Here is a 27,032-nt window from a genome sequence, read left to right as displayed (position 1 = left end):
AACAAAACAAAAAACAAAAACTTAACCTGAACATGCCAGTTTTCTGTTTAAAACCTTTCAGTGATTAACTTCTACCATTAGGAAATAGTCCAGACTCCTCAATACGATTTACAAGGTGATCTCACCCTCCAGCCTCATCTGTCGGTGTGTGCTCTGTTGGAGCCACACTGAACTCCTTTCAGATACTCAAGCACCATGCTCTTTCTGGCTTCAGATCTTTGCACATGTGTTCTCTTCTACCCAGGGCACTCTTATCCCCAAACTCTGTAGTCACCCCACCCTGATTCTATCATCTCTGCTCATTTCTACTCATTCTTAAAGTCTCAGTGAAGATAGCGTCTCCTCCAGGAAACCTGCCTTGACAATCAGGGTGGGACAGATGGCCCGTCTTGGTGCTCCTCTGTACTTTGTACTCTCCTATCGCACAAGTATTACAGAATGTTGGAAATGCTTGGATATGTGTCCTACCGAGCTATAAATTCCTAGAATCATAGATCGTATCTCACTTTTCACCATCATATCGCAAGGGCTTAGGGCAGTGCCTGGAACATAATAGGTATTCAATAAATAAGTGCATAAACCAACACGTACATCTATACTGACACCCGTGGCTTCTTTATCATCACTGGGTCAGGGAGGGAGCCCCAGGGGCTCAGGGTGGCCAGGTGCAGCCCTCCAGGGACTGGGGGTGGATCAAGCCCTAACCTCAGCCCCATTGCCCAACTTGTAGGGGCAGCTGAGGCGACGCAGGAGACAGTGGAGTCTCTGATGCAGAAGTTCAAGGAGAGTTTCCGTGCTAACACGCCCATCGAGATCGGTCAGCTGCAGCCAGCACCGCGCCGCGCCTCGACAGGAAAGCGGAAGCGGAGGAGCAAGTCTCGAGGTAGGCCCTCCCAGCACCTCTTGCCAGGGCGTCAGTGCGCTGTCCCAGGTCCTGAAGATACCAGAAAGAGCTGTGCCCTCTTCCCTTGCTTCTCTCTGCTCATACAACTCATACTGCTGTCTTGAGGAATCATCTCAGCAGAGGCCTTGGAGACAGCAGATCTGTGCCCCTGGGTGTAGAGCTAAGGTCTCTGAGCCGCAGCTGCCTCATCCGAGAATGCAAAGGCATAATCCATCTTTTATACTGGTTGAGAAGATTAGCAACAAGTTATGGAAAGCACCTAGCACAGGACCTGAGCATAGTAGATGTTCTTTAAATTGTAGCTGGCATCATTTTGAAGAATGCGAGGAAGGCGGACCATCCTCGTGGAAGTATTCTCAAGCTGGGATCCCAGAGCAGGATTCTGGCTCATTCTTTAATAGCCTGAATAATGTGGCACTCAAGAGTAGGAGCATTGTAGACTGGACAGAACTGGATTCGAATTTCTGTTCAAATTTGAATTTGAATTTCTGTTCAAATTCAAATTTACTAACCATGCCACCTTGGGCAGGTCACTCTGCTTCTTCAAGCCACTCCCATCTCACAACATTGTTACAATATCTCAGCATAACGCCTAGCCCACCATGCCATAGAAAGCAGATCTTTCCGTCATTCTCCTTTTCTTCCTCTCCCCCTTATCTCCTCCACATCATCATCAACATCATCTTGTCCTTCTCCTCCTTGCTTTTCTTCCTCTGACCATCTGTGCGACTTTGTATGTTGGACAAACCCCCTTATCATTGCTCAATTTCCAAATCTCGTTCCATTTCTCTCAGTCTACTCAGTAGTCTCCAGTTGGTCACTCACCTTTTTGCCTCTCGCTTCTCCAGTTTCTACTAACCTGCTTCTGTTTATGTCACTCATCTCCTCTCAGTTTCAGTGGTTGTCCAGTGCCTTCACAAGTGTTTGGGCTTATGAAGATGATGTTCAAGGCCACCAGAGAGCTCTGATCTCTCTGCCGTCTCTTCTAAATTCATGTTTTCCAATTCCGTGTTCTTTTCCATGCCATTCTCTTTGCCTGAAATCTCTGAACTAGACCTTATGAATAACAGTTGTCATTTATTGGCACTTATTCCAGGCAGCAGACTAAAAACTATAACCATCTTATCTCAGCAACCCTAAGCAGGAGGTACAATGAAAATTTCCATTTTACAGATAAAATCACGAAGGTACAGATTGCTGCAGTAATCTGTTCAAAGGGACACCCTAGTGAGTACTAGAGCCAAGAATAACTAAGAAGTCTGAGTGCCAGACTTTTTAACTAAACCGCTGTGTTCTGTACTGGTGAAATCCTACCTGTCTTTGCAAGTTCAGCTTGAATGACACATTTCTGTGAAGACATCAATGATTGTCACAGTCACAGTTCACTCTGAATTCTCCCATGGGTAAATTCTCCCACATCTTTATATATGTGTTAAACACTGATTTCATTTTCATGTAATGTAATTTGCTTTTGTCTGGCTCTCTCCTTAGCTAGACATAGAGTTCTTTGAAGGTGGGAATTGTCTTATTGTTTGAAGCATCTTCGCATTCCTGGGTCTAAATCGGTACCTGCACACATGGTAGACACTTGCTATTTGTTGAGAGAATGATTTTCTAGGTCTCAGTCCTGGGAAATGCTATATATTGAGAGAATGATTTTCTAGGTCTCAGTCCTGGGAAATGCTATATTCCAGTGAAAAACCAAGATCTACTCATTGAGCTGAGGTCACAGATTGAGGCAGAGACTGATGAAGTTCCTTTTTGGAACTCATGTAGCAAACGCTAGGCTGACCTGTGAGTGATAAAGACCAGTAGCTGCAGGGTCAGCAATGTGGGGTGCTAATCCCAGCCCAGTCAATTTCAACTTGTGTGGCTTTGAAAGAGCCATCAGGTGTCTCTGGGCCTCAGTCTCCTCTTCTGTAAAATGGGGATGCCAATCCATACATTAGAGGATTGCTGTAAGGATCTGATAAAATGATGTCATGCTCAGCTGATGTTTATCAGCAACTGAATAAATGCTGTCTTATATTTGTTCTGGGCTGGATGTTCAGGGTCACTGGCAATTTTTCTCAGCCATACCTATTCGTCTTTATTCTTCCACCATTCATCAAGAATCACCTCCCTCTATTCCTACCAATACAGCTCTTGTAAGTACAATTGATTCTAAGTCCATAACCTCCCCTCTCTTTACTACCAGCCTGAATTCATTAATTTAGTGTTATATCCTAAACATATTATGTTACTGAATTCTTTCCTCATATGTTCCTTTTCATGTACCACAACTGTCCTAACAAGGCCCCTATTGTTAGATATTTGGGCTGTTTCTCTTATTTCACCATTGAAAACAGTGCCACTTGGCACTTTTTTCTTTTTGGCAGAAAACTTGGCCTTCACCTTGGAATCTGTTTCCTTCTCAGAGCAGAATTTCAAAATTGGATCATTAAAGGAAATCTGATGTTTGAATTAGACTGCGATCGGATATCAAGTTATTTTAATTTATAAGTTAAATGGGGCCTAAGGAAACTAAAGCATAAAGAAATTCAGTCTTTCCTTTAAATGTATGTCAAATCTGTCCTCCCTTTCCCTGTCACCGTTATGACCACTTCCACCTTCCAAATCCCACTTGAAACTATACCTTCCTTGAGATTCAGTCTTCCCAAAGCAGCCTGAGTCATCTTTTCAGAAACATAAACCAGATAAGGTTACTCTTCTGCTTAAAATCATTCAGTGGTTTCCTGTTATCCTTAGAATGCAATTCAAACTCCGTTGCATGCCTTATAGATCCTGTTCCTTCTGGATCTGTCTTCTGCCCTCTTCACTCACTTGGCATTTTCTTGGGCTGCAGCCACACTTGCTTCCATCGTGTGGCACAAGCGCATCAAGTGGTTCCCTGCTTTAGCGTCCGAGAACTTGCTGTTCCTTCTCCTTGCCATACCTGTTCTCTCCCTGGTTGCTCTCCTGGCTGGCCCCTTCACACCTTTCAACTCTCGATTCCAATGTCAGCTGCCTTCCATGATGATCAGGACTGTCTTCCATGATGACCCACTCTAACCTGTAACCTGTATCCCTTTCCATCCCAACCTGCTACTGTCTGTCCCATCACCCTTTTTAGTTCTTCCATAATGTTATGGTCTAAAATTTTTTAATTTGTTTTCTCATTTATTATCTCTCTCTCTCAAAAACATGTTTTATATTCTTAAACCTAATATACAAAAAGTGTTTAATAAATATTTGTTGAATAAATGAGCATATCAACCTCAAAGATCATTGGAAAGTGGCCCGATTTTTTAAATTTCAAATTGGTGATATAAGAAGGATCCTGGTACAGACCTCTAGGGAATCCAGTTTCCCCTAGAGATAGACTCATTGATTCATAGCATATTAAATGTGCTCAAGTGGATGCTGTTAAAATAATTTCTAAAATGGCTTAATAACATTGTACTTGTGATTTTACTGCCACCATTGGATAAGGTTTTTGCAAGAGAGGATAAGGACAGTATGCCTCAGGCCTGTACTTCCCAACTCACACATTTACTACCACAAGATTTTTAGATTTTTAGTCTTTAAGATTTTTCTTGGACAAAAGAACTTCACGGTTAATAAAAGTTTGGGGAATTCTGTACACTCCCTCTTCCTACTGGAAATTCCTGACTGCGTCTTAGACTATTAAAGACCCTGGGAAGGCCTGCACTACAGAAAGATGGATTGGTTTGTTTAGCTTAATGTCTGTGAAACAAGCTTGACCACAGACTCAACCCTCTACCCCTGGAACATTTATAAACATCTAGAGGAACAGATGTAACCATAGAAACACAATTTTCTGTTAGCTTACACTCATCATCAAAAATACCAAATACTGTGGTCTAAATCCTTAGTCTGTCACTATCTCTCTCTCTCTCCTCTTCCGACCACTTAAGTGGCTGTGGGCCTTCTGGCCCAGAGCAGAAGCACCTGGCCCCTCTCTGCTTCATTGGGCTTCATGCCCAGCCCATGGTGCCCAGAGATATGCAGAAGAATGGATAACAGAAAGCCATTGTCATGGAACTGAGTACATGGTTAGAAGCAGCCCCATGTGTTTGTATAGCTATGGCTACTCCAGAGAGGCCTGGTGGATGCTGAAGTACCTTGTCCTTAGGCAGACCGGAAGGCAATGGAGGACTTGACTGCTGCTTTCATGTCTATGGCAGGGGTTTATGGGGCAGCTGTTGGATAGTCACTCCCCCAAGTCCATGGACAGTGTAAAGGAGACCCTGACATTCAAATAAAGCAGGGTGAGATTTCCTTGAGGGTGAGGAATAACTTCCTGAAGCTCATGCACTGTAGGCAGTGGTCTTTAAAAGTAGGACTTTCTATTTGAAATTCAACCATTGGCTAACTGAGTGATCTTAAGCAAATGAAAGATCTGTGTTTAGCCTCAGTTTTCTCATCTGTAAAACACCAAAATCACATGTAGGTTGTGAGATGGTACCTGAAATATGTGCAGCCCGTGTCTGGCACGTGGTTGGCCATCAATAAAATGTGGCTAATGTTATTGTTGTCTTCAGGGTCTTGCTCATTTGCCCTCTAGAGGCTCACACATCCATCCATCCCGCTCTAAGCCATTGCCTCTGACTTGGCTGAGGTATCGTTATCCCTCATCCAGATTCTTGCAGCAGCTTCTTCATCCACCAATTCATCTTGTACCTTGACAGCTGGAGTGATCTTTTGAAAACACACTAAATCTGGCCATGTCACTCTCCTGCCCAGAACATTTTCCTGATAATCTGTCACTTGCACTAGGGGCTTCTCAAGCTTTTGCAGTAACTAAAGGCGAATGAGAATCCACCTGCCCCGCAAAGGGTCTGTAGCTGTGCTTGAAAGACATCAGTCATAAACCCTAAATTCCAGGTTTCATCTTAAGATCCATGATATTCTATTTCATAACATGTACATGTTTATCTTAGTTTTAAGTATGTTATGTTATTCGTCAGTCAAATTATTTAACGTTTCTCAAGTCTTTAGGTAATATTCTTGTCCCAGGAAAAACAACCATGCTTATGAGGATTACACTGGGATGATAATGTATCATCTTCAGAGGGTTTCATAAGGATCAAATGAGATAACACCTGTAAAGCACTGAGCATGGAGCCAGATAAAAGGTCCACACTGAGACTGTGTACTCTATCATTTTATTAGTACTATTCTTATCACTACTATTTTGTTATTACTCTTAACTTTTGTCAGTATCATTACCCATTAAGGATACATTTACCCTGTTTAAGGAGCAAGAATCTATAAGATAAAGAGCATAATGTTTAATAGACTTAAGAAGTAGCCATAGCCTGCTACAAGAGGCGCCTTCCTAGCCTGGATTCCAGCCTACCTCCAATCCTCTCCAAGCCCCAAGCCGCTGTGTTCAGTGGTCTCTAGCACACTGGCCATTTTCTCCTTCTCCCAGAATACCTCACTTTCCAAGTGTGTGTACTGATCATATTCTGCCAGAAAGACCCTCTTCTTCTTCCCTCTCTTTCCTCCAGGCAACAAGCTAATACTACGTTTTCAAAATTTAGTTTCCAAGGACCCACTCCCAGTCTGCAATCAGCCCCAGTTTAGCTGAGTGAGCCACTCCTTTGTCTGGGCACTTGAAGCCCTGTGCTGTTTTCTGTCATAGTCCTTATCAGTTCATCATAAATATGTGGGGACACATCTGTCTCACTCCTTAACTCTGACAGTTTTATGATGGAAAAGGCAATGATTTATGTCTCTCTGTAGTGCAAATGCCTAACCCAGAATTAGCGTAGAATTAGCGCTGGCTGAATGGAAGAATATATGGATGGATGGATGCATGGACAGATGGACAGATGGACGGATGAATGGATGGATGGATGGATAGATGGATGGATGGATGGATGGATGGATGGATGGATAAAGGAAATAGTTGGGGATCCTCACAGAATACAAAGGATTAACAAGGTGGTACAGCTAACATCTATTGAGCATTTAGTATGTTCTAAATACTATGTTCATCACATATTGTCTCATTTAAAAGCTTCTCCAAATTCCAAAAGGTAAGGACTGTAATTATCTCCATTCTACAAAAGAAGAAATTCAAGTTTACACAAGTTCGTTCAGTGACTGCCAAGTGAATTCTGAACCCTGACAAGGCCACATTTCAGTTCCCAGATGACTTGAGTTTTAGTCTTTATCCTGGCTGAGATCTTGAGTCTTTAGCTTGGCTGAGATCTTCGAGCTGTGAAATTGTTCAAGGCTAGTGTAAATACTGGAAAGGAGTTGTTGTAGCTTCTCTTGCACTGACAGGTGTTTCTGTATCATTAGTGCTGTAAAGTTCCCTAAGGTGAGGCATCGCTCTCTCTGAGAAAACAGAAAGTCAGGACTGCCCCCTGCAGACTCTTTCTGTCCCCAGCGAGCCAATACCATGTCCTCGGAAGCAGCATTCCCAGGGGTTAAGTCATTGTCTAGTGCTCTGTGATTTTTAAGGCACCCAACCCACGTTTTTTGGTATGTCATACTTGTATAGGATATGCCACCCAGATCTCTGCCTACCGGCACATCATCATTTAATGCAGGAAGCAGGAGATTGGACATTTGCACACCACAGTAGGAAACGTGGGAGGGTGATGTGGCCTGGCCTGGGGTGTTTACTAGGCCAGGGGAATAATTAAAGAAGGCTTCACAGAGGAAGTGGCCTTTGAAGAATGCATTGGTGTTAAACAGAGAGAGAGGATGGGAAGGCATTACTGGGAGAAGAAAGAAAATATGCAAAGGTACATGGCAGTCATGCTGCACAGGACATTATGGGAATATTTGGGGAAAACTATGAACAAAGCAGGTGCTGGTAAGATAGGAAGACACCAGACCCACCATCATAGCCAGGAGCTCGAATCCACTCCTGCAATTCCTAGCCATGCCCCACACTGGGAGGACAGGCACATTCTGGCTTCCTGATAGATAAGCCCTAATGTGCTCTTTTATTGGGAGACACTCTCCTCAGAATGCAGGCTAATGTTAATATATATTTTTTCCTGTTCATTAGTAACTGGCTATAAATTATTCACTTAGTTGAAAAAATATTCAGAAACATTAATGATTTTAAGTCATTTGCCTTATTGGGTGGTTGCTCTGCTTAAATATTGAACAGGCAGCCAACGGGATCAGTGTTTATTCCTTTGATTCCCATCTCGGTTTCCCCAAGCCCTCTTTCCCCTCGGCAGCTATCCCCTCCTACCGAGGAGTTTGGGTGGTGTTCACTGTCCCTTTGCCAAAGGAAGTTTTAATACCATGTAATCAAAGTGAAGTTCAACTTGAAACCATGAGATAGTCACAAAGATAGAAAGAAGGTAGGAGAGACCCCAGGTACTGCGAGTGTCACCCTAAGTCTGTGATGAAATAAGCCCCTTTCTCTGCTCCTGTGCCATTTCTTCAGCTTGGTTGTCCTCCCCCTCTCGCCATTGCTACATGTCAAAAGCCTCCTCTTCCTTCAAAACAAAGCCTTATAGCCACCTTTTCCATGAAGACTTTCCAAATTTTTCCCAAATGAAAGTCATGCATACTTCCTCCAAACTTTGATAATCTCTCCATTGTCTTCCTTATGATATTTGCCATTTATTACTTTTTATTAGAGTAATTTATGGTCGCTTCTCGTCTCCCTTAATTAATCTCCCCAAGTATAGTGACTACATCTAGGTCATGCCTGTGCTTCCATTGACCAGCCTACTTCCTGACAAATAGCAGATGCTCGATTAATGCTTGATGAATTAATGGCCAATTAATCAAACAAGATGCCTGATCTTGGATAAGACCAAACCTCAGTGTCCCCACCTAAGATATTATGTGGCTTTGTGGAAATGAGCTCAGGTTCTGGGGTCAGAGCAATGTGGACTCGTATCCAAGTTCTGCCTCTGCCTCTCTCGACTTTGGGAAATGACTGATTTATGCTAAATCGCCGTTATCCAATCTGCCAGTTGTACAGTCAGCCTCCTCATAAGGAGGCTGGAAGGATTGAAATTAATGCATGAAAAGTGCTCAGCGGGCCACACCAAACATAATAAGTACCTAATAAATCTTCATTGTTAATTTGGAAAGCAAAGGTGAAGGGGTAGATAATTTCCACAGATCAACTCCAGTTGGAATGGTCTTTGACTTTAAATTTGATCGGAAGCATTGTTGTCTCATTAAAAGTCTAGTACTGGAGTCAGAGGACCCTGATTTGAACTCATCTCTTAAGTCCAGTGAGTCCTCAAGGAAACTGCTAAATTTTCTTGGGCTTCCATCCCCAGCATCTGGGGATATGATAATACCTGCCATTCTCATTTCTCAGGGCTGTCGTGAGCATGTGCTGGAATGCTTATGGAAATACATCTTTAAAGCACTCTATAGATTAGCTGCATCCTGGAATCAGAGCCCTGGCATCTTCAAAGATAGGGAATGACATGCGTATTTGATCTGGGAGCCTTTTTCCGGGGGCTCTGGCTTTCCTTTTCTTGATCACAAGCCCCTCCTAAGAGATGCTGCCAGGGCCGGTACCACCACCACCCAGCCACCTCCAGGTCGTGTAAGAAGGACTGAGGCACGGGAGAGCTGATTTGTAGTCGGAGCACACAGCTGCTTCTATAAATCTTCCCTGATGTGTCTTTCAGAGAAGTTTGTGTTCCTGAAAGTGTCTGTCTCCAGGCGGTTTTCCTTGTTCGTCTGAAATATGTCAGGTGGTTCTCAGTTAATTCTGTCTGGCCAAGCTGGATGGAGGGGCAACTGCAAGCATCCTTAACAGACGGCTCTGGACCAGATTCTGGTGGGGACTGGGGACATAACTCTGGGATATTTCCTTCATCAGAGTGGTTCAATACTATGTCAGTGAGAGTTGTGGCATAATAATTACCCTGAAACTTTGGGAGTTAATACAGCAACCATTTATTTGGCTCTTAATTCAAGTCAGGTATTTGGACTGGGCAGTTCTGGTCAGGATAGGGGAGGCTCAACTGACCTGTCATGTACCTGTGGTCAGCCAGCTGTCTGAGGCCGAGTCACATGCAGAGGGCTCCAGAAACAGCACGAACAGGTACTGTAACGCCTTTGAGGCTTCGGCTTAAAAGTTACACATTATCCTTTATGCTTTATTCTGTTGCCCAAAGAAAGTCATGGGGCCATCTCAGATTCAAAGAGTGAAGAAATAGAGTTTATCTTTTGAAAGTGGAAGGGGGAAAAGTATTGGAACGAATTTTGAGGCCTACAAGTATTGATATTCTATGAAGTTTCTATTTTATGTTAAAACCTGGGCTGATCCTCACAACTCCATGAGGTAAGCATAATCCCATTTTGCTGATGGAAAAACTGAGGCTCAACTACATGAAAAATCTATAATGTGGTACAGCTGGTCAAGGGAGGACCCGATCTCTGATTCTAATCCTTTTGTAGATGATCTAGAGACGACAGGCATATCTCCTTTTATTGCTCGTTGTTTTATTGAACTTCACAGGTGTTGTGTTTTTTACAAATGGGAGACAAGACCCTCCACCAGTAAACAAAACAAAACAAAACAAAACAAAAAACATAATTTGCTTTATTATGATACTTGCTTTATTGCAGTGGTCTGGAACTGAACCTGTAGTATCTCAAAGATATGTCTATATACTTCTTTATGCCTCTGCTACCTTGTCTCTTTTTAACAGTGCTAAAGAGGTTTGGATCTCAGGCCACCGTTAGTTAGATGCAGCCTGGCTTGTGGCATATGGAAGGACAGTAGATTTGGATCCTGGCCCTATCCTTATAAAGGCATATGGTTTCATTTAAGATCAGAAAATTTTTTTATAAAAGGCCAGATAGAAAACATTTGATCCCTTGCAGACCAAGAAGCAAACTTGAGTCTAGTATGTAGGCACTTATACAATGAAAGAAAATTTTCTGCAAATTTTACTGATAAAATTCAGTATATAATTATAATTAAATACCATTTTTGTGCTAAAATTCCCCTAATGAGAACAGAATGTATTTATGACATTAACATGTGAATTTCATATAATTTTCACATCTTCACTTGATCTTAGCCAAAAGGCCGAGAAGTGATTTATTTTCACATTTTAATGTATTTTTCTTCTGATTTGTTTTAACCACTTAAAGATGTAAAAACCATTCTTCGTTCATGGGCCGTACGAAAATAGACAGTGGACCAGATTTGGCCCGTGATGCCTGGTGTTAGGCAGCATCCCAGATTTGGTTTTGTAGAATCCTTGATCTAACCCCACCTGACTATCTACTTGTGTGTGACTTTAGGCGAAGATTTAATGTCTCAGAGTCATCGTGGCCTCAGGCTCCTAAGCACATAATAACAATTTCTGATGTTCTCTTAGTCTACCGGATACAGAAATGAATTTCGGTGTCATCTAATCCAACCTGCTGTAGATATAGATGTCCAAAATGGTCAAGGGAGACCTCATCCATGTCGCAGAGAGCAACTAGCAGACCTAGGAATGGAAGCCCCCTGATTTACGAAATTGTCCTATTTTCACGCCATTTGAACATGGAAAAGCATGTAGCCCATATTACCTACACCAGGACTCACTGTTGGGATAAAACACATTGTTAGAAGCTGGCAGCTTGGGCTCTTTTCTAATTCAACTCTAATCAAACGGGTAAATCACTTAGAAGATTACACAGAGAAGTCCCTGCCTTTTCTCGTGTTTGAGATAGAGACGTGAAGATATGGGGTAGAGCGCAACAGCCATTAGCAGGAATTTTCAAGCTGTGCTCCAAATAGGCGCTTGGGAGCAGAGGGGTTGAAGTGTGTTGCTGAGTGGGTAGGGCTCTTCCATCCAGCTCCCATTCTATATTTATATATTGGGCTTCAGTATTTCTGGGGAAAAGTCCTAATTCAAGAATAGATGGTTTTAAGTACACAAGCGTTTGTGTTTGTAATGAAAGCTTTCATTCCTGTATGGAAAGGAAGCTGGCAAATGGTTGTGTACACTTTCGACAGCATGACACACAAAGCTGATAGGGGCCTTTATCCTGTTACACACACACACACACACACACACACACACACACACATGCACACACAAATGCTGGATGAAATATATATATTTTTAAATATAAATGTATGTTTATTTCAAACATGAAGAAAAGAAACAATGTAAGGAGGAAGGAGGAAGTGGAAGCGTGAGCTCTGAGTTTAGAAGCTGATGTTATGGTGACTAGAGATGGGCGGTGAGGTGGGGTTGCATAAAAGTAAAGGGAAAGCACAAGGAAGAGAAAAATGAAAGGTAATATTGTAGCAATAAGCCCAAAGCATTATTCATCACAGTAAATACAATTTACACATTAAAGTTTAGAGATAGAGCATATTATACAAAACCAGCTATATGCTATTTAAAGATTTTCCTGAAACATAAAGACAGAAAAGTTTGACAGAGAAGGGAAAGGAAAATTACATACTAGGCAAATACTAATCAAACGAAAGCTTAGGTAGAGTCTAAATGTACGGCAAAATCCTTCTGTGAAAAACGCCATTGAAATCTTGATTGGAATTGCATTGAATCTATAAATGGCTTTGGGCAATATGGACATGTTAACAATTTTAATTCTTCCGGTGCTTGAAAACAAGATACCTTTCTATTTAATTGAGTCTTCTTCAATTTCTTTTATTAGTGTCTTGTAGAGATCTTTCACCTCTTGGTTAAATTTATTCCTGATTATTTTATTGTTTTTGATATGACTGTAAATAGGATCGGTGTCTTTATTTCCCTTTCAAATAATTTGTTGTTAGGGTATAAAAATGCTACTGAGTTTTTGTGTACTAATTTTGTATTCTGCAACTTTACCGAATATGATTAGATCTAAGTTTTTTTGTTGGGGAGATGGACTCTGAGGATTGTATATACATGTAAAATCATGGAATCTCAAAATAAACAACAACAACAAGAGACAGAAAACACTTTAGAAATAAGATGGTCATTAATTAATCATAAAAATAATTGTTTACCAGGATACAATTGAAATCTGGGAACAACATAGCTTCAAGATTTGTAAAGAAAAAAAATTGAGAGATGTGCAATGATGACTTGATGAATACATAATCAAAGTGAGAGATATTACAGAAATCTTCCTATTAGATCAAGTAGGCAGAATAATAATAATATAGATAAATTGAACTGTACTATTAAAAATATAATCACATAGCCATGTATATAGTTCTGCTCCCACGAATCAGAGTTTAAAGATTTTTCTCAAGAAGTTAGAAATTCTCTTTATGGGTGTTGATACCTTCTGACTTCAGTTTTCTGGTTTTGGTATAATTTTCTGAAATTTTCTTTTCAGTGATGACTTTTTGCAACATTTATAACTAAATGTTGTTTAATTTTTATTCCTCCGAAAGACATTTTTTTTTTTTTCAGTCAGGGGTGGGAGTGGGAAGAAGCAATCTGTGGGTACTGATGTTATTTTGGTTTTGCTTTTTGGAGGGGAATGAGGTTGTAGATGGGGGGTTGTGGCTGAAAGAGAATATTCCCAGAAAAAACAGTCACTATCAAGACAAAGTGGTAGTGTTTAGTTTCAATCCATATTCCTCATATTTCTCTTCCAGGCCTTAGCAATAGTCTATTTTGTTAGGATAGCTTCTGGAAATAGAAAGGCCCAATGGATGGTCTAGTTGTGAAGGTTTTTTTGTCAGCCTGGTTACCTTGCCAAAGATGTTGGCTTAGAAGGGCTGGTGCTATCCCTTCAGTGGAACGTTGTGACATTAGAGCAACATTTACAGATTCCAAGAGGGGGAAGGGTCTTGAAGGACTACATGGAAATAATTCAGCAAGGTCTTGAGAACTCACGACTAGGTTGTTACACTGATAATCGTAGCATCCCAGAATGGCTGGGATCTCTGATAGACTTTCTGGCCTCATTCTAACCCTCAGCATCTGTGATCCCGGCACATCCCCAGCTGTAGGGTGAGTCCGTCCTAACTTCTCTAGTGCTGCTGCTGCTGCTGCTGCTGAGCTTCATTTTTTTGGGATTCTAGCCTCTCTTGCTATGTCCCTGCTCAGGGCCTCCAACCTGACTTTCATTCATTCTTTCAGCTGAGTATTTACTGAGTATGAGACACCATGCTAGATCCTGAGATGGCAATGGAAAACCAAATGCATAATGTCCCCATCCCTATGGGCTTAAGGTATGGAGAAGGAAACAGGCAGGCAATCAGTCAAGCAAGGAAGCATTCAAGTGCAATGATTACAAATTGTTGTAAGTGCATTGGAGGAAATGACCTTGGTGTGGACCACTTAAGTCATCCACCAGGCCTGCAGTGAAACCAGTCAGGCTTCCTGTTCCTTGCCTTGGCTGGAAACCATCACTGCCCATGACCCCCCAGCCAAGATGAAATTACAAGAGGAACAAATCCTGAGGCTGGTGTCGTGGTTGTTTTTATTCTATTTTCTACTTTGGAACATATATCTGATAGGAAACAACAGCAATAATTGGCCACTTATTTTGTGCCAGTCACTGTTCCAGGTGATTTGAAATGTATTATTGTAGCCACCTTTCTATAACCCTATTATGTAAAAGAAACTGATGTTCATAGATATGAAGTAAGTCAGTTGATGGTGGAGCCTGGTTGCAAACTTAGATCTGTCTGCTTCCAATGCTGCTGCCTTTTCTCCGACATTGTAGCTGTACCTATATGCAGTGCCTGCCTCCCAATTATATGAATTATATGAAGTTGCATCACCTGTGTGGGGTCTTTGCACATACATAGGCCTTATAAGTTAGACTGAAGTTTGGCAGAAATAAAGGCAGCCACACAAAAGGACCCTTTCTTGAATCCCCTAATTATCCTAGTAGGATTTGCATTCATTTTTCTTGCCTAATTATTATTAAGAATATGCCATCTGTGTAAATTCGGTTCTATGATTTTGTTGTAAACTTTTGTGCAATTTACTTAAAAAATTCTAACCTTTACCTCATTTCATGAGGGAAAGTGTTGGTTTGATGTATAAGGTCTAATTGTTCCCACCACGTGTTAGGAATCCAAATGTAACTAAACATTCAGGTTAAATGATGATATCACAACTCACTCAGTTTGCATTTTACATCCAATTGAAAACACAAACCCCTCGCCTCATTAATCCTTTGCAGTCCAATTTTTCCCCCCCTAAATGAAATGATCCTTTTGGGACACATTTATATCCTTTTAATAGCCGCTTGACAGTTCTGCTGATGGAGTTTGTATCCAACTTTGCTACTGGATAGTGACAACTTGCCCTGACGGATGTGTGTACCTAATTATTCTCTCACAGTTAGATTTAATTAATGCTTACCCTCATCATGATCTTGCAGCTAGCAAGCACTCGCTGCAGGAGCAGTTAATGGCAAAAGGATTTCTTATTTAGCCAAGAGAGATTCCAAAAGGCTTTGCAGAAGTCTTATACTTTTTTAAGAGGAAAAAAATACACCCAAGCCTGTTTCATTTCTTCCCTCCTCTCATTAGTGCCACATGTGAATGGATTTGAGGCCACATATAGGGATGGGGTTGTTAAACCTAATTTCAGACTAAATATCACTATTATGAGCAGCTCCGACAGACCCACAAGGAAGATGTATATTTTTTAATATCTTAGCTTAGAATTGAGGTTCCCTTGCTTCGTTTTGTTTATGTCTCTGTGCAAAATATGTATCTGTGTATTTTTCTAACTAACCATCTCCCCAAATGCCACCCAGAGTTCAGTAATAAATAGCTATGCGAGAGAGGAGATATTAAGAAGAAATGACAGGGGAGACAGAGTTTGAAGATAAGATTTGGAAAGAGATTATTAGGAAAATTGTCATAAGGAGGGGGGATATGTACTTATAAAACCCCAGTAGATGGGAATACTTTGCAAATAATATGCCCCAGTACATGCTTGTGAAATATTCATATGCCATTTGCTTTCGATTATCATAACGGTAATGCCTTGTGTTTGCAAAGAGCTTAACAGTTTACAACAGATTTTCACATTCCTTATCTGAGGTGATCTTTGCAGCAACTCTGGGAGGTGAGCAGAGAGAGGCATTCACAGATGAGGAGACCGAGGCCCAGAAAGGTTGAGTCACTTGCCCACAGTCACACAACTAGAAAGTAAAAGATCCTGGCACTGAAGCCACAGCTCCTAAAGCCAAGTCCAATGCTGTCTTCACTACCTTATGCCACCTCCCTTTAGGTTTGAGAATGCATGCAGGGAAGATTTAAGTGAGTGGCTCAAATAGCAATCCCTCTTTGCCTTCATTTGTCTTGCTAAAACATTAGCAGACTCTCGGCTAAAAGATACCATCTGAGTTAAGAGTAATATGATGCTAGTTACTTTAACGATTACATGCAATATTAATGATCATCATTACTGTGTGTTATTATTGGAGAGTTCATCCAGTAAGATCTGAGAGACCTCCAGTAAAATGTGGTCACTGTTTCAATGCCTTGACCTTGAACCCCAAAGAAGCCTAAAAGAAAATATTCTAGAAATTCAGGACCACAGAATAGAAAATGACTACTCAGAAATCACCTCATAACACAGGTGAGAAAACTGAGGCAAAGAGAGGGGGAGTGACTTCTCCGTCATGACTTAGGAGCAGATCTACACCCTCTGCCCTGGTCTACTGACTCCCAGTTCGCATCTCTGTCCATGCACTATAGCTATAACATTACCCTCCCTTTCGACAATGAGAAACTGAGGCCTTGAATAGACATAAATGGACTCAAGTTCACACACTGACCCAGAGGTAATCATCAGCCCCAAATCCTGTCTCCTTAATTTATGTAAATTCAGTTCACTTCAACAGATATTGTTTGAGCAAGTGTTATGTGCCAGGCATTGTGTTAACTACTGTGGTTACATCTGCCTACAAAAGCACAGACAGCATGTTATAGAGATGGAAAGGAAGAATGTGGCAACTCATCCTCGTTTGGCATTGTGGGTAAGAAGAATGAGAAACTATTTCCCAGGGAAGTCTAAGTCCAAATTTAAACAAGATGACCTTGGAGAAGAGGGCTGAGGAGAGGGGAGTGGAGAATGGGTATAGAGAGGTGAGGAGAAGGGATTTTCCACCCTCATTCCAAAATCTCTTTTCTTTTCTCCTAATTTTCTTACTTCTCTGTATCTCAAAAGATGAAAATCTGAATTGAAGAATAAAGGCTAAATGCCAGTAGAATGAAATCTACATTTGGCCAGCATTTTATGGTTTATGAAACTTTAGCATCACTATTGTTATTACATTCTCATTCAAGGACTTACCATGTATCAAGCACCATGCCCATTTTTTCATATCTTTATAATATCCCTCTAAGGTTGGCATTACTATAACTCCCACATCTTTATAATATCCCTCTAAGGTTGGCATTACTATAACTCCCATTTTACAGATAAGAAAATTAAGGCTCGCAAGACAATGTCCCCTTCCTTGCCAAAGGTCATATAGCTCGTCAGTGGCAGAGTCTGGATTTGAACCCAGATCAGTTGAATCTCAAAGCCCTATTAACTGCATCACATATGGCCTCAGTTTTTGAAGCTGGATGCTAGAGCACAGAGTGTTGAAGCTGGGAGTGGTGCCCACAAGGTCTGCCTCTGAGTCTCCGTTGCTCCAGGACAGTGAATCTCAAAGGGTGGTCCCTGAATGAGCCTCCATCCCTGAGAACTTGATTGAGATTCAAATTGTCAGACCCTGCCACTCTGCAGTGGAGCCCAAGAATCTGGTGTAACCACTTTCCAGGTGGTTCGAATGCATGCTTAAGTGAGAGAGCCACCACACTAGGACGACACTCTCATCCTGGGCTCCTGTATCATGGAATCACAAGGCCAATGGGACTCTGCACATCACTGAGTCAAGCCCATTGGGAACTTCATACTGTTCATTCATCTGGTCAATTTTTTACTGCTATTCTATTTTACATGAGTGGTCAGAGCCGGCTTAAATCAGGTTGAGAGCTGAGAACTTTGTAAGGAAGATTTTGTGTGGAGCATTGAGCTGTGGCATGCATTTGAACTGTTAAAAGTGAGGGGACAAGTTCCATAGTCACCTCTGTTTGCCTTCTCCTCGATAAACCCTCCCAGTTGATAACCCCAGCCAGGAAGGTCTTGCTAACTTCTTAAGGCTTTTATTTAAGTTGTCATTGAGCAAGCAAGGGGAAGAGATATTCCTGTCTTTCTCTGCCAGGGCCCCTGTCCAGCCAATCAAATCAAGAATCCATTTATGTCTTACCTTGAACCTCTCCTCCTTCCCCAGAAAGCAGATGCCTGGGTGTACCCCTTGAAGTTCTTCCCATTGAGCAGAGGTGGTCTATTTTGGGCATGTATCCATTGATGGGCCAATACCTCATTGTGATATCAGCCTGGCCTTCCAGATCCCCCACCCCCTGTACCAGGTGGCTATAAGTGTAAGTCGAGTAAAGAGTGTCAGTGGTGGATGACATGGGATCTGAGCCGTCTACTTGTGTGGTTTACCTCTGCCCTCTGACTTTGCTTAGTTCTGATCCTGGACGTGCCAGTTGTCATCCCTCCCATGTGACTTGGTGTATCTGACAGAATTCTGCTTTTGATAGGCAGCTCTGGCTTTCTAGTCTCTTAATTGGACTCAGTAATATACCAGGAACTTTCCCTTGCAAATGCATAGCTTTCTCCCGCAGATGGCATGGCCTTATTCCAGAAACTTGGGGGTCTACATTATGAGTCACCTAATTGGCACTTGCAATAAATTCCACACAGTATTCATTATCACCAATGACTCTTATACTACAGGGTCCACCGGCTCATATGGTGCAAATGGCAGGGTTTGCGTCCTAGCCTGACCTACTGCAGAGTCTTTTCCTCTGTGATTCATTCAGAGCTGGCAGCCTTCCATACCCCAGGGAAAATGGGTCAGGGCGATATCCCCAAGTGTTTAATATGCTGCCTTCAGAACCCAAAGAGGCCTACCAAGGGTTCTGCTTCCTTCCTGGAGGTGTGAATTATAGGATGCGAGGATTTCTAATTTGTTTTGGAACAGGTGCTTGGCATGCCATATACCACAGAAACCTACAATCTTCCCTGATGTGATGAACCCCAATTCTTCATCGGGTTTCTTATACCTTCTGGAACACATATATCTTACCAAGCTCTTAAATATGTTTTCTCTTTCTTGTTCATCTCCAATTATCATAATGCATCAGTATAGTGTACCAATGTGATATTCTGCAAAATGTCCAGGTGGCCCTTGTCCCTTTAGACTGGTATGACAGTTAAAACAGCTCTGGGGCAAGGCTGTGAATCTGTAGTGCTGCCCACCTGCTGTCACCCCTTGTGAATGGAAACTGCTTCTGATTCTCCTTCCGGGTAGGGATGGAAGAAAAACTTATTTTCCAGATCAATAGCCACAGACTGGATACCCGAGGCTGTGTTAATTGGCTGTGGTATAGACACCACATCTGACAGCTGCAAATGAGCCTCCCATTTGTGTGCGTTTGTGGTAGCCCATTGACATCGTGCTGGACCCCTCTGAGTTTTTAAGGGACCAGGTTGGTGATTGTAATGGAGATGTAATGGAGACCCCCCACCGACCCACACACCCACACATACATACACACATACACACATACCTTTAAGGTCTTTAAGAGCATCAGTTATCACATCTGTTATCCTTAGGATGAGATACTGGTTTTGGTTTCTTCTCTTGGCTGGGGATGGGACTGCTTCTGCTTGCCTTCCCCACTATGATAGTGTATCATAGAGACCAAGGAAACAAGGTGAAGAGGTCCCACCAAGTATTACATTATCCATGTAAATTACATGCTTGGGGTTTGGGTAAGTGATCATCTCTCTGTGAAACAGACCTAGGTGAGGACTCCATCCAGTTACCTGGCAGGACATTTATCCCCTTCTCTGTGCCTTTGGTCTCTGGGTACCGATGTCAATGTGTATTCAACTGTGTTTGAAAAATCTGGATATTCCTCTTACCAGGGTGTATGGTCACCCACATGAATGCTTGTAAGTCTCTCCGATGAAGGCCTGTAGGAAACATCACTATATACACTTGCTATGGTATTGCATCCTTCCTCAGGGGGACCCAGGCTCTCCTTCTGTCTGTGGGTTCATGTCTAGAAACTCGGCATCTAGTAGAGGCTTAGCAAATATTTGCCATCATAACACAATGACTCATTTTGCCGGAAGTGTTCAGAATGTGTGTGGGAAGGTAGAGTTTTCAGTCATTCACAAACAGAAGTGAGAAAAATTTCCTAGGAGCCACCATCTTTTTCTATTTCAGGGTTTTATATCCCTCCTCCATACCCAATAGAAGCCAAAATATTTTGTAACTGTTTAGCATTTAACAATTATATAATCTTTGAATGCAAATTATTCCCTTTGATGTGAAGCAATAGCTGTGTAGTGTTATGGAATTACCTTTTCTTATTCCAGTGCTGCTTATCTGTTCACTTCCTCCCAGCAAAATCTGCCCACAGAAGAGCTTCTCAGGTCAGGCTCCATCACCTTCTGGGGAAATCCAGGGTGACAGACAATGGGGTCTTCTAATTTGTGTTGTTCACAAATACCTTATCTCAAAGATGAGCTAGTGAGGCAGGAATCAGGGTCTCAATTTTTTGTATTATAAAAAAATTAATTAAAAGAGAATCAAAAAGGTTAAGTAATTTTCTCAAACTCACACAGCAAGGAAGAGGCTGAGCTAAAATCTGGCCTCCCTCCGCCCTATCATGTTTTTGTTCTCGCTTTTGTTAGGATAGGCTTTATTATTAACTGTGGAGTGAGAAAAACTCTGGGTTTAATGCATGAAGGAGTGTGGCAAGGGGGGCACTGGAGGGGAGTCCTGGAGCAACGCCCTTGTCTATCTTCCCCTCAGAACCCAAGGCCATCTGGTCCTCAACAGGGGCCTTCCTATCCTGGCTGTACCAAGCCTTGGCACTCTCAATCCCTAAGCCTGAAGCCATATCCCAGGAAATCCAGAGCAATTTGAGAAATAACACACCATGCCTAGCGACATGGAATTCATTTCATTTATTTCATTCATTTTGTTAGAGAGTACCTTGCATAACCAAATACGTGAGTTCCTGAAACATATACGGTCGCATCCCTTAGTATTCATAGGGGATTGGTTCCAGGATCTCTACAGGCCCAAATCTGCTGATGCTCGAGTCCCTTATGTGAAATGGCATAGTATTTGCATATAACCTATACAGTCATCCCTCTGTGTCTGTGAGTTTCACATCCACAGATTCAAACAGCTGCAGAGCAAAAATATTTGGGGGAAAAAAATCCCAGAAAGTTCCAAAAAGCAAAATTTGAATTTGCCACACGCCAAGTACTACACTGAATCCACACAAATGAACTGACGTGTAGGCGTACCCTGCTGTAGCCTATATGCAAATATAGGTTAAATGCAAATACTATGCCATTTTATATAAGGGACTTGAACTTCCATGGATTTTGGTATCCAAGGGAGAGGAGGATTGCCCTGGAGCTCAGGGACAACCGTATTTGCATAAGCTACAGCAGGATGTGCCTACGCATCACATTCATGTGGATTCAAGGTAGTACTTGGCACGAGGCAAATTCAAATTTTGCTTTTTGGAACTTTCTGAGATTTTTTTTTCCAAATGTTTTCTATCTGCAGTTGTTTGAATCTGAGGATGTGAAACCCGCAGATATGGAGGGCTGATTGCATGTGTTTGTAAGAGATATCCAAACCTACATTGTAAACCTTCTTTTCTTTGGGGTGGACAGGCATAGCTGGTCATGTGTAATCTTCACATCACTTGTGCAGCTTTGAACTTTTCCACTAATTTTCACATGTATTATCTACTCATTCATTCCACAAAGAATTATTGAGTGCCTACTGTATTCCAGGAACACAACTGAGTATAGAGTATGGTGATGGAAAGACAGAGACCCTCACCTCCTGACCTTTCTATTCCGATGGAAGAGAGAGGCAACGAAGATATGGCATCTTCTCAGACAGGAATACGTGTCATGAAGAAAAATAAAGCAGAGTATAGAGTTGTGGGAGTGGAGGAAGGGGGTAATTCATATAGGGCGGTCACGGAAGGCTTCTCTGAGGAGGTGACAGTTGAGCAGAGGCCTGCATGAACTGGAGAAAGAACATTCCAGTCAGGGGAAGAGCAATGTCATGTCCCTCAGGCAAGAGCAAGGTTAATGTGTTCAACAACTCACAAAAAGGCTGGAATGAATGGAGCCCTGTGAGTAAGAAGGCGGACAGGAAGAAAGAAGGTTGGATTCACTGAGCTCTGGGAGAGAGAGAAAGGGACCATTGACAGCTGCCATGTTTTGGCCTGAGTAAGGGCATGACTGGAGATCTTTTTTTTTTTTTTTGGCAGTGTTGCAGGTTTAAGAGGGGTCATCAAGAATTATGACCTGGTCCATGAGAATTTTTCATCTGAACTGAATGGTAGCTTTCCAAAATATATGGGGAAGATAGAATTGTATTTCTCTGATAAGAAAACAGGGAAGTTTCATGACTTACCTGAAGCCACATGGTAACATTGAAAGAAATAAGATGAGGACTCAGGAATCCTAAATCTTAGTTAATGAGTTCATATAACTAGCCGGTGCATCCCATTTTGAATGACAAATTACCTGGAATTTTTGCCCTTGTAGTGGGTGGGGAAAGGGTGAAAAAGTTTGTGGATTTTTTTGTTTGTTTTTGTTTTTTTGGTTTTTTTTTGTTTTTTTTTTTGTTTTTGCATAAGAGCATTTAAAAATATATATTTCTCCTGCATTCTACCCTGCTGCATAAGGTGCAGGAATCTTTGGGTGCGATCTTAAACCCAGAGAATGCAAAATTCACCGTGGGAGTGCCATGACATCATGATAGAAGATGCAGTATGTGGTGTCTGCTTTGAAAAGATCCTGTTATCTACTGGGATGGAAATGTGGGAGAGCTGAGGGGGAAGTGGTAGTGGTGGCAAAGGAAAAAGCAGACCCTCCTCTCCACACATGGTGGAGTATTTCTATTTGAGATTAGCAGGCTAATAACTCAGCAAACAGGATTAGATTGGAGAGCATCTCTTCAAAGCATTTACCACACCACAGCATGGAGGATGCTGGTAAGAACAACCTGTACTACTTCATTCTTTCAGGCCAAGACTTGTTAGTACCTACTGTGTTCCAGGTACCACACCAAGGGAGGGAAAAAGCCCCTATCCACATTTTGAGACAGTGTGGGAAAACTCTTTCTGCCTCCAACAAAGTCTCCCACTCTTTCCTAAAACAGTATCGGCACAACTCTGGGTATTAGAGCAGCTTTGTTTTTCTTTTTCCTTCATTTCTTAAAAAAATTATTTACTTTTTTCCCATCCCCCTAAGCTCTTTAAAACCCTAAGCTTGTCCAAGGAAGAAAAGAAGGAGTGCAAATAGCAAATTGAATTTAGTTCATTTCAATTGGATCTGAGCTAATTAAATTTGACATTTGTTTTGAGCCCTTTGTGTGTAGGCCACAGAGTATAATGGACCTTTCCCAATAAAGGGGATACTGAGGTTCCTCATCCCAGATAGAGTCTCCTTCTGTCTCTCCTTCACCTGACCGAGGCCTTTATTTCTCTGATAACCTCACTGTTTCATCAGCAATATTTAACTGTCACACTGTCCACAAGAGGTATAGAGGAAGAGCATTGGATATACTCATGTATTTATTGTCATGTCCTAGACATGTGACCTTACACATCAGTTATGTGACATTCTACTTAATTTTTTGTATGTCATGGTGGTGGCAAATGGACCTACTTAAATGATGAATAGAAAAGTGTTTTTTTTTCTGATCTCAAACACACGCACACAAACGCACGCGTGCACACACACACACACACACACACACACACACACACACGGACAACATACTCTTTGTGAGAATAGTCAAGGTCATCTGACAACCTAATGGCCACAGGACAACTATGAGGCCATGGAAGGCAGCAGATCTCTGTGTCAGCCTCAGTTGGAAAGGGGGATTTGGGAAAGATTTTGTAGCCCAGCTCCCTCTGATGCTTCCTGATATCACCATTCTCTATCATTGCATTGAGCAGAATGAGACGTTTCTGACGGAATCTTGTACCTTAGCCTTGTCTCTTGCTATGATGGTCCAAAGTGGCAAAGATCATTCAAGATAGCAGTGATTCTTGATTATTTGTTTGCCTATTTAATTTTTTTTGTTCTTGTGTGGCCAGGAAGGTGCATGGAAGCTAGACACTAGTGCTTGCATTATGCCTCACAAGAATCTGTTTTCACCACAATTTGCATAGGTCCACAGAGCCTACAATCCTTTTTCAGTTTCGACTCACTCACTACAGAGTTAGGCCGGATGCTTTGTTTCTCTTATGCAATGATCTTACCTTCACTCTCATGCCTCCCCCCACCTGCACATGTCTAATCTATAATTCTGACCATTCTCTTTGCTCCCAGGAGAGTTGGAGCTAGCCCCTACTATGTGTTGCCACAGCTACCGCATTGACCTTTGGAAGTGGTCTTATCAAAATTCATTCTGTCACCTTATTTCTTAACTATTTCCTCTATCCAAATGTGAGTTCCTTGATGGGAGGGATTATATCTTATTGATGGTTATACCCCTAATGTACTGGACAGGTTTGACATGTAGTAGGTATTCAGTAAATGTGTTGAGTAAGCATATGAATAAGTGAATAAAATAAAACTATAAGTATTTGCTCAGTACTCCAATGTTTATGGCATTCTTTTAGGCCTTGAAACAGTACTAAGAGTAGATAATATTCCCATTAGAGATGTAAGATTTAAGAGTTTAAAGAGGTCAAGTGACTCACCCAGGATCACAGTTAGTTGTTATTGCTGTATAATTAATGATCCCACGATTGTGGCTAAAAACAACTGTTTCATTTTGCCTACAATTTTATGGGTTAGAAATTCAAGTAGGGCTCAGCTGGGCAGTTCTTGCTAGGAGTTTCTCATGTGCTTTCAATCAAATGTCAAGTAGGGCTGCAGTCATCTGAAGACTCAGCTTGGCTAGGCATCCTGCTGGTCCACTGGCGTGGCTGGCATTTGATACTAGTTGTTTCTAGGAGCTCTGCTAGGGTAGTTGGTCCCTTTTATAAGTGACCACTCCAACATGATAGTCTCTGGCCAGTCAGGCTTCTAGGACGGTGGTGACTGGCTTCACTCAGTGTAGCCCTCCTCAGAGAACTGGGTGAAGCTACTTGGCCTCTTCTGACCAAGCCTTGAAAGACAGTATAGCCTCACACCTGCCATTCTGTTCCTCAAAGCGGTGAAAAGCCCATCTAGATTCAAGAATAGGAGACTCCATCTCTCAGTGGGAGGTGTACCAAAGAATTTGAGGGCTATGTTTAAAACCAGCACAGTAACAGAATTAAAGAACCAAACTCCAAATCCAATCTTTTTTTTTTTTGCATTTTCTGATAATATATATAATGAATTTTGAATACACAAAATAATTCAGAGCTAATGAAATAGATCAATGAGTGTCTCAGTTCTCCAGATTGCTACAGAAAGAATTATTCTGCTAACATCACAACTTATGATAAATTGTTGAATTATCTTTGTTCCAATGTCATGCCTGAAATGTAGAGAAGGGAGAGCACTTATCTGTCTGGGATGACCTCTCCGCCCTTAAATACGACCAATAAGAAGAGGACCGTTTGGAAACAATGTCTTAGACAAAAGTACACATCTTAGTTATACATTTAACCAGGAACAGGATGCTGGCCTAAATCTAATAAATGACATAGACTGGTTTACATTTTAAAATATAAAATGATTTATGTTTATTAAAGAAAGTTTGTAAAATTCCTAAAAATGCAACCAGAAAAATACAAAATTTCTTTGATGCCATCATCCAAATACTACCAACATTTAAATTTGGCTTTAATTTCTTTCTAAGCATGATTTATGTTTTTATATGCAATTTGAAAATTAACTTTGCTAAGGTGTATTTTATGTACAATAAACTGTATCCAGGTAGAGTGTACAATTCAATGGAGTTTGGAAGATGTATACTCCAGTGAACATTTCCGTCATCCCCAAAAGATTCCTTGTGACTTTTGTAGCTCATCATTCTTTTCACCTGCATCAGGCAACAATGGATCTGCTTTTTCTCATTATCACGTGGATTTGGCTTTTCTGGGTTGCATATATATGGAATTATATAGTATATGTTTTTTTGAGTCTAGTATCTTTTCACTCAGCTTAATGATTTTGAAGTCTATCTGTATTGTCGCACATGTCAGAAGTTCCTTTTAATGTTGAATAGAATTCCATTATATGGATATGCTTTATTTTATGTATTCACCTGTTAATGGACATTTGGGTTGATTCTAAATTTTTGCTCTTGTGGATAAACCTGCTATGGACTTTTATGTACATGTCTTTGTGTGGACATGCTTTTATTCCTTATTAGTAAATAACTAGCAATGGAGTATCTGGGTCATATTGTTGTCACAGTTTTAACCTTTTGAGAAACAGTATTTTTCAAAATAGGTGCATGATGTGCATTCTCATCTGCAGTGTATAAGAGTTTTACCTACTCCAAATCTTGTCAAAATTGGTAAGACTATTTTGATCTATTTTCAAAATTTAGCCATGTGAATGATTGTGTCCTTGTATTTCACTGTGGTTTAATTTTCATTTTCCTTTTGACTAAAGAGGTTGATCAGCTTTTCAGGTGTTTATTGCCATTTGTTTGTTGAAATATTTCTTCAAATCGTTTTCCAATTTTTTTTAACTGAGTCTTTTTTGTTCTTTTTGTAGAATTACCAGGAGTCTTTATATATTCTGGATAGTGTACTTTGTTAGATATATGTATTACAGATATTTTCTCCTATTCTGTGGCATGCTTTTACTTTACTTTTATTTTACTTTTACTTTAACTTTTTTTCATTTTTATAAAGTTTTATAAACACACACACACATATATATTTTTTCTTTTATGGTTCATGCATTTGGTTTCCCATCTAAAATCTTCGCCTACTCCAAGATCACAAAGAATTTTCTTCTGTTTTCTTCTAAAGGATTTATAGTTTTAGCCTTTACATTTATTTCTGTGATCCATTTTGAGTTACTATGTGTACATGGTATGAACTAAGAATTCATTCTGAAATTTTATTTTCCAGTTTTTTGCTGCCTATATAATTCACTTTTGT

General features: G+C 41.2%; 1 protein-coding gene across 1 annotated transcript in view; it reads left to right on the top strand.

The window, feature by feature from the left end:
* The window catches only part of ASTN2 (astrotactin 2), an 843,256-nt gene that overhangs the window by 252,867 nt on the left and 563,357 nt on the right, over window positions 1-27,032 (top strand). The window contains exon 4 of the mRNA XM_023531046.1: window positions 731-883. Coding sequence (XP_023386814.1) covers window positions 731-883 — 153 coding nt within the window. The remainder of the gene's footprint in view (window positions 1-730; window positions 884-27,032) is intronic.

This window comes from Pteropus vampyrus, unplaced genomic scaffold (assembly GCF_000151845.1).
Source record: "Pteropus vampyrus isolate Shadow unplaced genomic scaffold, Pvam_2.0 Scaffold61, whole genome shotgun sequence".
Taxonomy (NCBI): Eukaryota; Metazoa; Chordata; class Mammalia; order Chiroptera; family Pteropodidae; genus Pteropus; species Pteropus vampyrus.
This window is presented reverse-complemented; position numbering and strand designations above follow the sequence as displayed.